The sequence below is a fragment of the Chlorocebus sabaeus genome, chromosome 22 (assembly GCF_047675955.1).
Source record: "Chlorocebus sabaeus isolate Y175 chromosome 22, mChlSab1.0.hap1, whole genome shotgun sequence".
Classification (NCBI taxonomy): domain Eukaryota; kingdom Metazoa; phylum Chordata; class Mammalia; order Primates; family Cercopithecidae; genus Chlorocebus; species Chlorocebus sabaeus.
In genome coordinates, this window is record NC_132925.1 from 44,231,332 (window position 1) to 44,248,392 (window position 17,061).

Sequence of the window (17,061 nt, forward strand, 5' to 3'; positions counted from 1 at the left end):
TTATTTGGACTGGTTGAAGGATGAGTAGGTCATTATCCACATTCCATTATTGGCAGATGTATATCCTTTCTATTATTGGAAATCCTCAATAAACTCACCTGAGTTACATCAAGACAAAATCCACTTTCCATTTGACTCATCAGAAACCTCTTCATTGTACCCCATGAATCTATGTGGAGCTGCTATTTGTGCCTGTAGGACGGAAGGTGGCATTGGCAGAATTAAAATGCCATCCCGCATAGTGGACACTTAGCAATCATAAGTTTACCTTTAATTGAAACTCAGAGTGATAGACTGGCACTCTTTTACTGCCCTACTTTGGGAACACTTTGACCTACTTAGAGGTAAACATTTTTGGAAATGGATAAAACCTGGAGTGGTTTGTTTTTAGCAACTCCAGCTGCAGCCATCTTCACTTTGATAAATAGCTCATCTGCCCCTGAGCTCAGGCCAGCTCAGGCGGCTGCTCAGTACAGATATCCAGGAACCTGTCCTTGTTGCCAGTAGCTCTTCCTTTCTGTCCTCACAGAAGAGGAATGTTGGCCATTCTGGGGAGACATCTGTGTACTCTGTGTAATCCCACAGTCTTCATCAGTATGTCCTGAACCACCCCTCTACCTTGAACCTGGTTCAGACCAGAGAGTGATCAGTAGTACTTCCTGGGGAAAAAAAAAAAAAGAGGGTGGCTGCAGGCTGAGCTGGGGCCTCTCTTGAGGATAAGTGAGACAGCTAGAAAGAGGCAAACAGGTGTCAGGTAGGCAAGTGCAGATGAACACATTTAAAGGCCAGTAGGTGAAGACATATGGGCCAAGCTTAGTAATGGTTCAGTCATTAGAGTCCAGGAGCTGTCACCAAGTGGATGATGGTACCCATGGGGCCAGCAGTGGTGCAGTGGTTAGACCACATTAAACAGAGATAAAAAGAAGAGATTACTCCGTGATTTTGGCAAGCACACTTTTTCTGTACACATTACTGTTAAAATAACACATATTACCTGGGAATAGTTACCCACATAGATATACACTTTTGAAAAAAAATAATATTTGGGCTGGACACAGTGGCTCATGCCTGTAGTCTCAGCGCTTTGGGAGGCTAAGGTAGGATGATTGCTTGAGGCCAAGAGTTCAAGACCAGCCTGGGCAATGTAGTGAGACCCCATCTCTATAAAACGAAAAAATTAGGCAGGTGTGGTGGTGCATGCCTGTAGTCCCAGCTACTTGAGAGACTGAGGTGGGAGCCCATGATTTTGAGGATACAGTGAGCTATGATTATACCACTTCACTTCAGCCCGGATGACAGAGCAAGACTCTGCCTCCAAAACAAAACAAAACAAAACAAAACATATTTGGAGTTTAAAATATCTGTAGTTCAAATTAAATATAGAAGCAATGTACACATTATACCTTCTCTAATTGAAGTGTTTCTGGTTACTGATGACTATTGTCTCAATTCCTCTTTTTCACATAAAGAAGAAACACTTACCTTATGTCCAGTACTGCTCTGTTTCCATTTCTTTTTTCTGCCACAGAAAATTAAACCAACTTCTGCTAGAATTCACCCTGTTCTTCTTTGTCTTTTCTCAGGGAACAGACCTTATTTAATTTACATTTTCTTTATAAACTCCCAAATATAGGTTAGCTTGGTGACTTGCAAACAGTAAATGTTCTAAGACCAATTATTTGTTGAATAAATGATTAGTACTTAGAAAGCATCTTAGATGTTTAGGCCACAGCCACAAATGGAGGCCAGGGCTTGGTAATTTGGGAACATTGATTAGCTATCCTGGTATCAGCAGTCAGGCAGTTCATAGATCAGAAATCTACACAGGGAAGATGAGAATTAAGGAACCTGCAGTTAGCAACCAAGGAGCATGGCAGGCAGTGGAAGAATGGGTCAAGGGACTGATCGTCAGAGTCTGAGAAAGTAAAACTCTTTGTGTCCAAGTGTTTCCTGAACTCTACAATGCAGGAACTCATCCACAGTGTGAGTGGCCTTGGGCCCCAAAGTCAGTGGTTCTCAGCCATGACTTCACATTGAAATCCTCTGCAGAGCCTTTTAAAACCCATAGATTGGCCAGGCGTGGTGACGTTTGCCTGTAGTCCCAGGTACTTGGGAGGCTGAGGCAGGAGAATCACTTGAACCTGGAAGGTGGAGATTGCAGTGAGCCAAGATGTGCCCCTGAACTCCAGCCTGGGTGACAGAGTGAGATTCCATCTTAAAAAAAAAAAAAAAAAAAAACCTTATAGAATCCAAACCTGGGGGTGAGTGCTACAGGTGAGAATCACCCCTGTGGGGAAAGGAGGGCAAGGGAATGGTTGCAGTGGAGTTAAGGAGATCAAGGCCTGGCCTCTGCACTCACCAGGAACCATGTTCACGGCTCACTGAGCCTATGTTCCATAAAAGGTCTCAGTACTTGTCACAGTAAGAAGGATCTCACATGAATCTCTAGGCCTGAATTGGGGCGTGGTTGCTATTCCTTCTGTTTCTGTCCTGAGCGCTAAGAAATGTGAGGAAATGATTGTGATTTAGTAAAATTCTATTCCTGACCATCTGAAGAGAATAACCCTAAAGGAAAAACAAGATGGATGTATGTCTGTTGGTGGAAGAGACAGGTGCCTGAGGTCTTGGTCCAGTGTTACTGAAGGCTGTGGTTAATGTGGAGGGAGAGGCAGTCATACTGGTGCCTGAGGTCAGGCCCGGCATTGTGGTACACCTGGCCCACTACATCTGCAGGCTGATACCAGGAATTCTTTGGGGTTCACTGTTGTTGGAAATGAGGGCGGGACATAAAGTGGTCACATAGGTAGGCAGACAACTTTATTCATGTAAAATGGACTTAGGCTGCAGGTATCACCGAAGACAAAGTCTGCCAAAAATATAAATGAGACTCAGTCACCTAGTTGAAAAGTAAGACTACTTTAAAGATATTGCTTATAGCTTAGGAGTTTTTAGCCTGAACTTTGGGAGTGGGTGGGTAGGTATGTGAAAATCCTGAAAAAATAGACATTCAACTGGCTTACACAAAAAGGAATGTATAAGTGAGGGGTGGGCACAAGTAAAGCCTAGGAATAAAGCTTTAGGAAGAGGCCTCTCTAGCTACTCAAATGATACCATGAGAAACCTACCTCTCTTTTCTTCTCTCTCATCTTTTTCCTGTGTTGGCTTCATTCTCAGAGAGCTTCTTCCCACATTGTTATAGCAAAATACCCCCAGCTGCTTTAGGCTAACATTCCATCAACTTAGAAATCTTGTAGAAAGAGATTGCTGTTTTCTCAGATGTTCTTGCTGAGATCTCAAGGTTTATGCTCATTGCATAAACCCGAGTCATGTGCTAAATCTGAACCAATCCCTGTGTCTGCCTGGCCACACCCAGGTCATGGGCTTATCTTTGGAGTAGAGGGTGGACAAGGGGAAGATGTCAGCCACACCCAGAAATGTGGCCTGAGAAGGGAGGAGGGCTGGTTCCTCAAAGACAAGTCAAGGTGCTGTTACAAAAAGAAGGCACAGATGCCAAATAGGCAAGGAAAATGTCCGAATCTCGAGTAGGTCTCGGTGTGTTTCTGTACCAACAACATCGGCCTCACCTGGGAACTTGTAGCAATGCAAATTCTCAGGCCCCACCCCAGACCTACTAATCAGCCACTCTGGGAGTGGGGCCTAATAATCTGTGTTTTAGCATACTCTCCAGGTGATTCTGATGTATACTGGAGTTTGAGAACCACCATACTGCACCAGTGGTTTTCAAACTATGCTGCATATTACAAACACCTGGGGAACTTTTAAAATACTTGTGCCCAGTTGTGCCCAAAGTCAATTGATCTAAATCTCAGGGGGTGTGTGGGGGTGGGGGAGGGGAGACTCAGGCAGCAATGATCTCAAACTTGGTTCCACCCCAGAGCCTAAAAAATACCAATGCCTCATATTTTTAAATGCTTCCCTTCTGAATCTTATCAGCACCAATGTTTTAAAATTATATCCTCCACCATCCCTTCTAAATTGTTTTGAGAATATTAACTGACAACAGCTGGATAAAGGCTAGAAGATCTAGGCCTCTATTAAACCCCTCAACTAATAAACTTAGTCACATATCCGATGTGGATTCACTTTTCTCTCACATTCGTGATGAGTCTGTCCTAGTAGCTAGCTTCGGAAGGACTGAAATTGTTTTAGTTCACCAACGTAGATCCAGTACCTAGAACAGAGCCTGACACAGAGTAGGCACTCAGTAAGTATTTGATGAATTAACGGGTAGGTCCACAAACAGTTAGTGTTCCCATGTTGTTCAAGATTTCCTTGATGGCCAGGTATGGTGGCTCACACCTGTAATCCCAGCACTTTGGGAGGCCAAAGCGGGGCAGATCACTTGAACCCAGGAGTTCAAGACCAGCCCAGGGAACATGGCAAAACCCTGTCTCTATTTAAAAAAAAAAAAAGAAAAAGAAAAAGAAAGAAAGGAAAGGAAAGGATTTTCTTATTAGGTTGTAGACATTGGCTAGTCTTATTCTGGAAGGCAAGTGAGGATGGCAATGGGACTCTTGGGTTATTGGTTATTGCTGTCTAACCCCAGAATGAATCTCCAGGATGGCCAAAAATGTATTGACCTTGCCAACTTAAGAAAGGAGGAGGTTCCTAATGGTTTTATGCCTTTGAGAGTAGGATGAATTCCTGGGTTATAAGAATTAGTAGAGGCTGGGTACGGTGACTCACATCTGTAATCCCCAAAATTAGATGCGCGTGGTGGCACACATCTGTAATCCCAGGTACTCCAGAGGCTGAGGCAGAATTGCTTGAACCCAGGAGGCAGAGGTTGCAGTGAGCCGAGATCATGCCACTGCACTCTAGCCTGGGTGACAGAGTGAGACTCTGCTCAAAAAAAAAAAAAAAGTATCAGTGGAAACATGCCCAATGGATCCATTTTGCCTATAGTGGACTACTTTAGGGTCTACTGGTATTTGATTTCTAAAGTAAGAGTTGGGTCTTCCTCAAACATGTAACTCAAGCCAGTTTCTGTAAGATGGTATGTCATTAGTCTCTTGCAAAGAATTGTGACAAAAAAGTGATCCAGTGTTATCTGAACACAAAAACCAAGAGGGAATATTTCAGTAAAAAACAAACTGGTTATTCCCCATGAAATTTTGAAGCGTCTTTGAATTCCTATCATAGTGCCCCCAAAGTGTAAAAAGAGATGGATTGGATGGGTAAACCAAACATTGAGCCTTAGACCATAGCATCCATACTATGGATCACAAGCAAATAAAGTTAATTTTTACAGACATTTTTGGTCTGGGCTTGCAAGAAAAACAAAATATGTACTGTCTTTGGTGACATGGAAGAGAGAACTAAATAACAGTGCCGGTTGCTGTGGCTTGGAACTGGAACCCAGGATAACTATGTAAGGATTAAGGATCCTGCAGTAATTCAGCCTGGCAAAATGAGACTGACCAATTATCAGGATGGTCAGTGAATCAGGAATCTTGGGTGCAGACAACATGAGCAATTTTTTTTTTTTTTTTTGAGACAGAGTCTCACTCTGTTGCCCAGGCTGGAGTGCAGTGGTGCGATCTTGGCTCACTGCAACCTCCACCTTCCGGGTTCAAGCAATTCTCCTGCCTCAGCCCCCTGCGTCACTGGGATTATAGACATGCACCACTATGCCCAGTAAATTTTTGTATTTTTAATAGAGATGGGGTTTCACCGTGTTGGCCAGGCTAGTCTTGAACTCCTGACCTCAGGCAATCCGCCCACCTTGGCCTCCCAAAGTGCTGGGATTACAAGCGTGAGCCACTGTGCCCAGCCAACATGAGCAATTTGAACTGTCATTTCTCTGTTTTTGTATATGTTAGAAAGAGCACCAGAGATTCATTTCCTGCTTGACAGTGACATTCTTATGTAAACCTTGCCAAGAGAAACCATCAGGGAGATGGCAGTAGTAGAAATAGAGGGTAGATTTTTCACTTTATGTTCTACTGTTCCAAAGGGGCGAAGCTTTTTAGAGTTTCTCTTTAGAATTAAACCGTTAAAGCCTCATCATAGTTTATTAATTCAGTTTCTTCAAAGGTAAAACAGGAAACTACAAGATTTTTTTAATGAGGATAAATGAGATAATATATGGAGAACATGGAGGAAACTGCTTAGCATATAAATGCTCAATAAATGTAAGCTATTGTTACTCATTAGGTCATGCTTTGATCATTTACTGGTATGCCAACCATGTGGCAGATGCCTTGGCACATATTTTTTTTGGGGGGGAGGTAAGCTGGGGAGGATGGGGTCTCACTCTGTTGCCAAGCCTGGAGTGCAGCAGCACAATCATGAATCACTGCGGGCTTGACATCCCCAGGCTCAAGTGATCCTTCCACCTCAGCCTCCCAAGTAACTGGGACCACAGGCATGGTCCACCAAGACCCGCTCATTTATGTATTTATTCATTTATTTTTATTATTTGTGGAGACAGGGCCTCCCTGCATTGTTCAGGCTGGTCTCGAACTCCTGGGCTCAAGTGATCTGCCTTGGCCTCTCAAAGTGCTGGGATTACAGGCATGAGCAACCATGCCTGGCTGTCACATAGATAAATAAAGCACAAATCTAAGCATGGTTCCAACTGGGAAATGAAGCCCCAAATCCTGGTAACTTTTAAAAGCCTTGTCCCATGAGTGTGTTTCTTCCAGGAAGGCATTGGTTACCTGGGTGATCAAGCTTCTGTTTTTCATTCCTCCCACAAACTTCCCTTTTTCCTGATGAATAGGCCCTCTTTATGAGTGTTGTGTGTTTCCAGCAGGCCCTTTGCCCTAAAGCTGGACACAAAGGAATGGGAGAGACATCCTGTAATACAGTGGTTCGTGGAAAGGCCCCACTGGTGTGGCCCAAGTGGACTTCAAGGGGGTTGTGGAAAGCAAGCTTGACTTTGAAACATGAAAAAGCTTTAAAAGACAGGGATAGGGATATAAGTAAAGGAATGATAGGTCTACTGGGCATATTGGGCAGGGGGGATGGTGAATGGCAGTCTTGCGCCATAAGTAAGATGTTTGAAGTTTTTCTGTAGGTATTCATTCACCTGGAAATTTTAAACTTCACCTCTGTAACAGGATGTTAGCCACACCCAGAAACATGGCCTGAGTAGGGAGGAGGACTGGTTCCTCAAAGACAAGTCAAGGTGCTGTTACAAAAAGAAAAGGAGACAGATGCCAAATAGGCAAGGAAAAAGTCTGAATCTCAAGTAGGTCTCAGTGTGGTCCTGTACCAACAACATCAGCATCACCTGGGAACTTGTAGCAATGCAAATTCTCGGGCCCTACCTCCTACCTACTAAATCAGCAACTCTGGGAGATATCCATAGATATTTTTAAATTCTACCGTCGGCTGCATGTGGTGGCTCACATCTCTAATCCTAATGCTTTGGGAGGCTAAGGCAGGAGGATCACTTGAGCCCAGGAGTTCAAGACTAACTGGGGCAACATAGCAAGACCCTATCTCTATTAAAAAAAAAACTTTTAAAAAGAAAATCTACAACCGTGGAAAATAGGAATTCTTTTACATTTTTTTTTAATGGGGAAACTGAAGATAAAAGGTGAAGTGACTTGCCTAAGGTCAAACAGCTAGCAGGCGGCAAAACTGAGCTTTGAAGGTTGGTTGTATGATTCCAAACCCAGTGCTTTCACGTCATTACAATTGGAGAGCTGATCAAGATGAGGCACTGTTCTCATTGTTAGTAATCAGCATTACATGGAAGGAAAGAAAGGGTTGGGGAAGGTGTTTTCAATACAGAGGAGGCTGTGGGGAGGGAACAGGTGAGGCTGCGAGGAAGAAAAGGGCATCCTTGAGTGTTGGACATTCTAAGTCTGCCCCTCTCTCACCTCTTTGGCCCCATCTAGTTATATTTTTTAAGCCAATGCCCATTGTGGTGGCCTTTGAGGGGAGGAAGTTGCACATAAGGAGTACCTACCTGTTTGGTGCCAAGGGCTCAAACTCCACCCATTTGCCCAGTGCCCGCAGCGCTGGTGCCACTGACAGCGTTGCATAAGGCTCTGGCCGCTGCTGGCCAGATCTCCTGCGCACAGCTGGACCTTGGAACTCCGCCCCTTAGGCCCTCCCTCCCCGCCCGGCCCCTCCCCGCTTCCCAAGGTGGCAGTGGCTCCCAGTAAGTCAGAGCTGCGGCCGGCCGCGGTGCGGGGAGAGCACAGCAGGGAGGGCGGGAGCCGGCTCTCGGGCGGCAGCGCTGAAGTTTCCTTCCCGCCGCGCTCTCACCCCGGGCTGGCGCCCGGTGCCATGCAGGAGCGCTGGGGCGGCGGGGCAACATGAAGGGCGGCGACAGGGCTTACACCCGAGGTCCCTCTTTGGGATGGCTCTTTGCTAAGTGCTGCTGTTGCTTCCCGTGCAGAGGTGAGTGGCTGTCGGTGGCCTTGGTGCCTTCCCTTAGCCAGACTGGTCGCGCTGAGCCCGAGAGAAGTTGGTAGGGAGGGAAGGGTTGGGGAGGCCTCTGGGGTAGGGGGTTGGGGGTGGCGATCAGGAGGGCGGCGAAGGGAGAGTTTGCTGCGATCCGTTTCACAATTCCCCAGACAGAACGCGCGCGCTCGCTGGCCGCCGGTGTGGTTCTGACTTGGATATGGAGCTGTTGTTTGGGAACTCAGTCACTTAGCAGCGACTTTGGATGTCAGGGCGCCAGCCTGCTGGGGAGTGGGATGCGGACGGAGGGAAAGGAAGGGGACGCAGAGCCGCGTATGTCCCTGTAGTGGCGGAGAAGTACCTCACTTATTTACACATAGATCTCAGCTGCGGGATTAACGCGTGACTCCTGGCTACAGGAATGTGTTTGACACCTGTGTCTACAGCAGGAACTATTTTTGCCAAGTGACAATTTTCTCATACGACTGGAGCACATTTTTTTTCTGCCTGGGTTTTCACAGGCCAGCGTGGATTTGCAGCTCTGGGCCGGAGCTTGGCTCATTAATTAACAACTCTCTCTGTGCCCAATTAGGACTGTATTTAATTATTCTGCTAATCTTAATGTTGTGGAAGAGACTTGGAGGAAGCACCCAATTTCCCCCAGAGCAGCTGGTGAACAGGAGGGCGAGAAGGACACAGAGGGAGGGTTCTCAATGGTGTGGCTTCTCCTGAAAAAGAAATCAGAACCTTCCCAAATAGGATAAGCAGATGCTTCTAAGGCTGTTCATGTCACTTTAACACACGCTAGGATAGTGGGGGAAGACTGTTTTTGTGTGGGTAGAAATGAGAATGTAGCCCCTACTTGACATTTGCCCTTTTAAAAAGTTTCACCTTTTGGGCCTCTGGCCTCCACCCCCATTTACAATACCCCACCCAGTCTCTCATCCCATCCGCTATGCAAAATCCTGATGGAACTTTCTGGCTGAGTTACTGGTGAATAAACTTCATCCAAGCCACCTTTCACCATCCTCTATGCCACAAACACACAACATAGCCCTGAGAAATTTTCTATCCTGAGCAGATTTAAGGTTACCAAAATTAATTAAATCCGAATGACTTTTCCTGCAAGTCATTAAGGTCATAATCTTAGCGTTAGATGGTCTCAATCTCTACATTTAATTAGAATAGCCTGGAACTGTGTGGTTTTGAGCTCTAAAAACCAGAATTCAGATGAAGAAGGAATGTGAGGGGCCAGGGACCCTCTAAGTCTGATTCAGAAACATTCAAAACCAAGGCTGGGAATTGAGGGAAAGGGGGAATAAAGCACGGAGGAAGCAGGAAATGGCCAAGGGGAATCTGAGTGGGTGGGTTGGCTCCAAGGCTGCCCTGCTTTCCCCGCGAAGGGCTTCTCTGCAGGATTTCTTGGGAGTCCGTTTCCTGTCAGACAGAATGTGGGGGCTGGGGTGGTGCTTATCTGAAGCCCCCACAGCTGCCTCCTTGAGTCCAGATATGTGACAGTCCTGGCTGCGCTGCAGGGTAACTCTCTGGGGGTCTTGCTGGCCTTTGCTTTGTTGAGAAATTGCCTGACTTTCCTTCTTGCTGCGATGCAGGGGGAGGGGCTGGGGAGGTGGCTCCGGGGCCTGCTGGGTGCCTCCTGCCTGGGGCCTGTGAAGGCAGTGGCTCCTGGCTCCGTGGCTAGGAGAGGAGGCGTGCGAGTGGCTGTTGTAGGAGCCGGAGCTGAAAAGGCCAGCGACCCTCAGATGAAGACTGAGGGAGTCAGAGGTCCAAGCAATGAGACCAGTTTAAAAGGAAAAAGAAGGGTGGCAAGGTGGGTGCCCGGGGCCTTCTCCTGCTTTACTCCTCAATACCCTAGATTGTGAAGATGAAAAACGGGCTCATCAGAGGACGATAGTGGGAGAGGTGAGTTAGCCACTCTCCAAAGAAAACTCCAGCCTGTGGCTGGGCTGGGGGTCGTGTCTGAGGTGTTGGGCATGCCTGGGGCTCCTCAGGCTCACTCTAACCAAGAACAGTCTCCACTCAGCCTGTAGGCATCAATTTGAAAGCAGATTGAAAAGATAAGATCTGTGCTGAGCCTGAGTGCATGGCCCAGAGCCCGCAGACTCTTTGGGAAGAGGCTTGCCCAATTGCAACACCCAGAAGAGCTGAGGGGAGAGTCTTGAGGCTGTCCCTCAAGTGGAGGGTGTGCACTGCAAGGGACTGACTGCCTCGCTTTTCAGTTGAACCAGTTCCTCTGGTCTTAGGGAAAATACAATGGAAAGGCAGCCTCCCCACTCCACCTTTTAGATAAAGGCCGCGGGTTGTTTGGTCTCAATGCCTTCTCTCTCAGGGAGAACTCGGCTGTCTCTCGCGGCTTGAGTAGCTTTACTCTGAAGCAATGACTCAGAGCCCACTGCTGTGGTTCCCAAGGCAAGGGGCCTTGACCATCTGGCTTCTAGTCATGCAGGATTTAAAGGATACCTCCTTCTAAAGTCTGAGGAGAAGGACAAAAGTAAAAGAACCAAGAGGAAGTGGAATGTTTTGGCTATTTTTGACTTGAAGCTAAGTGAGCTACACTGGAATTTCTCTGGTGAATCCTGAGTGGTTGTAATTGTCATCACTAGGGTCAGAGTCAAGGATTTAGATAAAGTACCTATGTGGTCTTTAAATATCACATTTGAGGAAAATATGGATGAATTTCACTGAACTTGTCTTTTGATTTGGAAGAGTATGGAAAGCTACTGTCTTGTGTTTTTCCCTCCACCCCCACACTCCACTTTTTTTTTTTTTGAAACAGGGTCTCACTCTGTTGCCCAGGCTGGAGTGCAGTGGTTTGATCATGGTTCACTGCATCCTGGATCTCCTGGGCTCCCACCTCAGCCTCCCAAGTGGCTAGGACCATAGGTGCATGCCACTACCCCAGGCTAATATTTTTATTTTTTAGAGACAAGGTCTCACTATTGTTGCCCAGGTCTCAAACTTCTGGGCTCAAGTGATCCTACTGTCTCAGCCTCCCAAAATGCTGGGATTACAGGCGTGAACCACTGCACTTAGCCTTTTTGGTTCTATTGAGTATGAGTATAGAAAGCAGGTTTGATGAAAGATGATTTTTCTTCCCTACCTTGAAACTGGTGTTGAGAGGCAGGAAAACTGAAAACCAAGGATAGAAAGAAAATAGATATCAGGTGAGAAGGAAAAAAGAAGGCAAATGCATTTATAACTGCCTTTTTGAAGGTGAAAAACAACCAAAAGTGAGATAATTGCATGCATGTGTCTAAGGGGTGATAAATCATTGATGTCACACTCTGTGGGGAGTTAGTTTTGGGATAGCTTTGACTAGCTAGACTGTCCTTCAAGCCCGAAAAAGTGGGTCAGTTCAGCAGAGATTTCAAATCACCTGGAAATTGCTAAGCTATGTATTGCACTGGAATTTGTGATCAAGGAGCCCAGAGATTTTTCTGACCTTTCTAGGTAGAAGCCAGTTTTAGAGACTTAATTTTGTTTTTGAGATGGAGTCTCACTCTGTCGCCCAGGCTGGAGTGCCGTGGGGCAATCTTGGCTCACTACAACCTCCACCTCCCAGGTTTAAGCAATTCTCATGTGTCAGCCTCCTGAATAGCTGGGACTACAAGTGTGCACCACCACGCCCAGCTAATTTTTTGTATTTTCAGTAGAGATGGGGTTTCACCATGTTGTCTAGGCTGGTCTTGAACTCCTGACCTCAAGTGATCCGCTCCCCTTGGCCTCCCAAAGTGCTGGGATTACAGGCGTGAGCCACCATGCCCAACCAAGACACTTAAGTTTCTAGTCAACTTTCGTTAACTTTAGGTATGTGGACACAAGTCCCGTTTTGAAAGCTTTTCCTGATTGCCATCCTCCTTTGCTGCTCCACAGTGTGCATGGGATTTATTTATACTTGTTTATTGCTGTATCAGTGTCCTTGTGTCCCAAGTCCACTTGCCATTGTGTCTTCACATTTAGACTGAGATAGTCCAGCCGCCTGAACATCTCAGAGGTAAAGAGAGGAAGGAGGTGGGACTTACCCAAGCTGAATCACTTCATTGGGGAGGTGCAGGGATCGGTGTCTATGATTCTTTCTTTATGTGGGTAGTCCTTCCTCCTTGACTCTGATGTCATGGGCTATGGGTAAGTGTTATGGGGATTCATAGGTCATCCAAAGACATTTTTATCTATAACTTTCTCTTATCCTACTTTGTTCCAGAAGTCTCAACCAGAAACCTTATGACTTGATGTAAATGTCTCTTCCTTGGCCCTTAAATTAATATAGCCCATTTTATAAATGGAGTTTAATATGTGAAACCATGACACCAAGTTCCTTTAGAAAGGTGTTGGTAACCGCAAAAAGGAACCATTATGACATTCACTGTTGTTGACTTTAATTCACCATCCACTGTAATCCCAGCACTTTGGGAGGCCAAGGCAGGAGGATTAAGTGAGCCCAGGAGATCAACACCAGCCTGAGCAACACAGGGAGACCCCATCTCTACAAAAAATTAAAATATTAGCTGGGTGTAGTGACATGTACCTATAGTCCCAGCTACTCGGGAGGTTGAGGTGGGAGGATCGGTTGAGCCCAGGAATTCAAGTTTGCAGTGAACTATGATAGCACCACTGCACTCAGCCTGGGTGACAGAGTGAGACCCTATCTCCAAAAAAGAAACAAAAATAAAAATTCATCATCCAGGGGATAAAATTCTTGGGGCCTTGATGTGTATCCTTTTATTTCATCTTCTAGGAAGTGCCTTTACCATGATGAAAACTGAATTGATTATTTAGCATGTACAGTTGTCCCTCAGTAGCCACAGGGGATTGGTTCCAGGAACGCCTGCGGGTACCAAACTCTGAGGATGCTCAAGTCCCATAGTTGGCCTTGTTGAACCTTCAGATACAAAAAGTCAAAGATCTCTGTGCCCGTGGGTTTTGCATCCCACAAATACAGTATTTTTTTTTTTTTATCAGTTTGGTGAATCTGAGGATGTAGAACCTGTGGATACAGAGGGCTTACTGTATGCTTTTGCGATATGTCTCTTGGTTTTCTTTGCCTCCCAGGAATGTACTCTATTTCTATTTTTCTTTCTTTCTTTTTAAATTAAATGTATCAGCAGAATCAACCAGGGATATACTCAACCTGGGAAGAAGTAGCTCACATATTTACTGTCTTCAACCCGAATCCTATGCTTCTCTTTCCATGTCTGATTATCTGATCTACTGAATGGTAATAGGTGTATCATTTATTACCTAGATGCAGTATCAATTAGTATCTGGATAACAGTAGTGACTGCCAGTCAAACCACAGCCTAGTAGAAATGGGGGTGTATGAAGGTGGTGAGGTGGAGATTGGAAACTGAAGCTGAATATCCCTCCTGTGGTACAGCTGCATGCCCACCAATCACTGATAATCCTGTAGGCAATGGTTCCATAGGGTATAGGTTCGTAAGTCCTACCTTGGGATAAAAAGATATAAATTATGACTCTGTATCTATTTTTTTAATGCAAAATAACTTTAAAAATAAAAATTAAAAAGCAAGTTGAATGTTGGGGTCTTGACTCTTGAGCCTCTACAGCACTGGGCATACCTTCTGGAGTAGTGTTGTAGACATTCTCTTTTGTGGTATTCCTTTTGAGAATCTTCACACTGTTCTCTTCCACCCGAAAAACATTGCCCATCTTTTTGCACTTGATCTTAGCTAAAAGGCCAAGAAGTGATTGCCCATTTTTTTGAAGTGCTATTCCTCTTTCAGTGAGTAGCACATCCTGCCCCTTCAGACCTAACCCCAGGCTTTTCCTGAAGGAGGACTCTGGAAAAGGTTGAGGTCTGAAACCTGAGGGTGTCTTCTCAAGCAGAAGGGACTAAATCGTGGAAAGCTAGAGCCAGAAGGAACACCAGGAATCATTTAATTCCACCTACTCCTTTTATACAGGAGAAAATGGGGATCCAGACTTTTAGTAGCAGGATCAGAACTAGTATCCTTTTCTGATACTTTTTCCTCAACTCTTTCATTCCTGGGCATGTGGCTTGTCTTCCTATGAACAGAGGCAGGACTGACCCAACTGAGAAGGGTAGAGATAGTACCTAAACTGTAAATGGGGTGTTGACTGTGGAATGATCTGTTGTTCTTGGGGGTGACTGCACTGCCTGGAGCCATTTGGAATTAAATGTACCTGCTTTCAAATGTGGTCTGCTTTCAAGGGACTCTTCTGTCCCAAAACTGAAGACAGCAGAGACCACCATCACATCTCTCTCTCCCGGAGCAGCTTATACACGTTTTCTTAGTTAATATCTGTTCATGTTTTTCTCTCTGGTTCAACTTAATTCAGGTCCCTTTTCCCCGATGTTTTTTGTCCTTGTTCTTTCCTTTTCTTTTTTTGAGACAAGGCCTCACTGTGTTGCCCAAGCTGGTCTCGATCTCCTGGACACAAGCAATCCTCTCGCCTCTGCCTCCAAAAGTGCTGGGATTACAGGTGTGAGCCACTATGCCCAGCCATTGTCCCTGTTCTTGAAGCTTACCCTTTCACAGTCATTGCATCTTTGAACATCACTCTTTATGTAACACAGTGTTTTAATTTATTTGACAAATGTTTATGCTGACTGCATGCCAGCCCTGTGCTAGGTGCTTGGGAGAGTGGACAAGAAGGAATCATAATGACGTTTCCTCCATTGAGCTGTGAAGATTGGTTAAGACAATGTAAGTAAAGGGCCTAGCGTAATGCCAGGCATATAAAGTGCTCTAAAAAAGATTAACTATTAACCATAGCAGTAATTGTAATACTAGACATAGACCCCATCCTCAGGGGACTCCCAGCTAAATATCTGTGGGTCCACTAGGTGCTAACACTGTAAATGTAAGTTCCAAAGCAATTTAATGGCCCTGACTCAAACCACTGTCAACAGTGCCTCAGTGCTGTGGAGTTGTCACTGTGGGGAAGAAAACTTGTGATCTAGATGTGTGGTGGGAATTTCCTTTTTAAAAAACTGAAACCAATAAAAAACCACATAACACTTCTACTGTTGTAATTTCTTTGTGTTACATAAAAGAAGATTCAACAGAAGATACTGGCAAGAGGCTGGGCACAGTGGCTCACGCCTGTAATCGCAGCACTTTGGGATGCCGAGGCAGGCAGATCACCTGAGGTTGGGAGTTCAAGACCAGCCTGGCCAACATAGTGAAATCCCGTCTCTACTAAAAATACAAAAATTACCTGAGTGTGGTGGTGCACATCTATAATCCCAGCTAATCGGGAGGCTGAGGCAGGAGAATTGCTTGAACCCAGGATGCAGAGGTTGCAGTGAGCCGAGATAGCGCCACTGCCCTCCAGCCTAGGTGACAGAGCAAGACTCTGTCTCAAAGGAAAAAAAAAAAAAAAAAAAATACTGGCAAGAAGCCTACATATCCCTAAGTTATCCTTCTCTTAGGGGCAACACAAGGTACAAGAACTGGAGAAGAGCAACCTAATTTTTGAAGTTTGGATCCCGAGAACCTACATTATACCCAAAAAAAAAAAAAAAAAGCTAATTGCTTTTTCTTGCCTGTGCCTTGGCTTTGGCTAGCAGTATCATTGGAAACGTTTTTCTCTTCTTTTCGCCAATATTTATTGCACATCTTTTATGTTTGAGGCTTTGTTGGTTCTTCTTCAGACTGTTTTTGCCCAGAAAAAAGTCATAACCAGCTGCCCTCAGGCCATTATTCCAGCCCCCGTGGTGCTGGGTGTTTCGCTGAGGCTCGGCCAGTACCTTCCCCCTCCCTTGTCGGTGAGGCCCACGGGTGGCTTGCCTCCCTGCCTGCTCTAATCAGTGACTAATAGAGCATATCTTTTGCTCTTGGCAGAACTATGTTGTTACAGTTCCTGGAAGGAGGGGAACCCTGGTTACACCTGTGAGGCAGCCAGGAGGCTGCCAGGCGGCTTTTGCCAAGTGAAAGAGCAAAGATCAGAGTTAGGAAAACAGGTTGTTCCACATTCTTGCCTTTCTGGTGACCACAGTGAGGAAACTGTCAAATTGAAGGGAAGGGAAACCCCTTCTGCTGCTAGGTCAAAGCAGTACCTCCTAAAATGTTTCTGTTTCCAGGTATCTGCTCTTACCGGTGCAGGATTCGTTGTGGGCTTGTATCTCTTCTTTTACAGCATCTGGGGTGTCATCAGCTGTCAGGATATTCTCAGTTTCTGCTCTCTCTCCATGAGAATCTTCATATTGCTCCTGGGGGGAAAGGGATGTTATCTTCTCCCATTCAAAGGGGAAACCAAGCCTTGTTTAAAAGAACTGCAAACTCTTTGCCACAGATTTTGTATCTCAGTTTCCTATCTGTGCAGCGCTCCTTCTCCTCTTTGTCTGCCTACTCACAGAATGACTTAGAGCAGAAGTTCTCAAAGTGTGGTCACCTGGAAACATGTTACAAATGCAGATTACCAGGCACCATCAACCAACACCCCTGCCCTGCCCCGTCTCACCCCACCCCGCCCCACAACTCAGGGGTGGGCTGTAGCAGTCTGTGTTTTAATAAGCACCCCAGGTGGTTGTGGTGCACGCTCGAATTTGAGGACTACTGACTTAGTGCTGCTGACTCGGAGGGAAAAGGTAGATTTCCTCTGTCTTGTATTTTCCTTTTTGATTTGTTCTTTTCTCTTTCCTTCCTCCACCCTCCCCTAACCTTCTGCCTCCTCTCC

The 17,061-nt window shown here is 45.6% G+C and overlaps 1 protein-coding gene across 24 annotated transcripts in view; it reads left to right on the plus strand.

Annotated features, from left to right (window-relative positions):
* The window catches only part of KALRN (kalirin RhoGEF kinase), a 697,103-nt gene that overhangs the window by 547,740 nt on the left and 132,302 nt on the right, over positions 1-17,061 (plus strand). For 5 of the 24 annotated variants that reach the window (XM_038002471.2, XM_038002472.2, XM_038002470.2 and 2 more), the window contains exon 1: positions 8,126-8,379. The exons of 16 other annotated variants lie outside the window; for them this stretch is intronic. In XM_038002471.2, the coding sequence (XP_037858399.1) occupies positions 8,295-8,379 (85 nt within the window). In that variant the 5' untranslated portion in view covers positions 8,126-8,294. Of the gene's footprint in view, positions 1-8,108; positions 8,380-17,061 lie in introns of those variants that run through there. 3 more of the 24 variants (XM_007985570.3, XM_038002468.2, XM_038002475.2) reach the window with 3 other exon arrangements.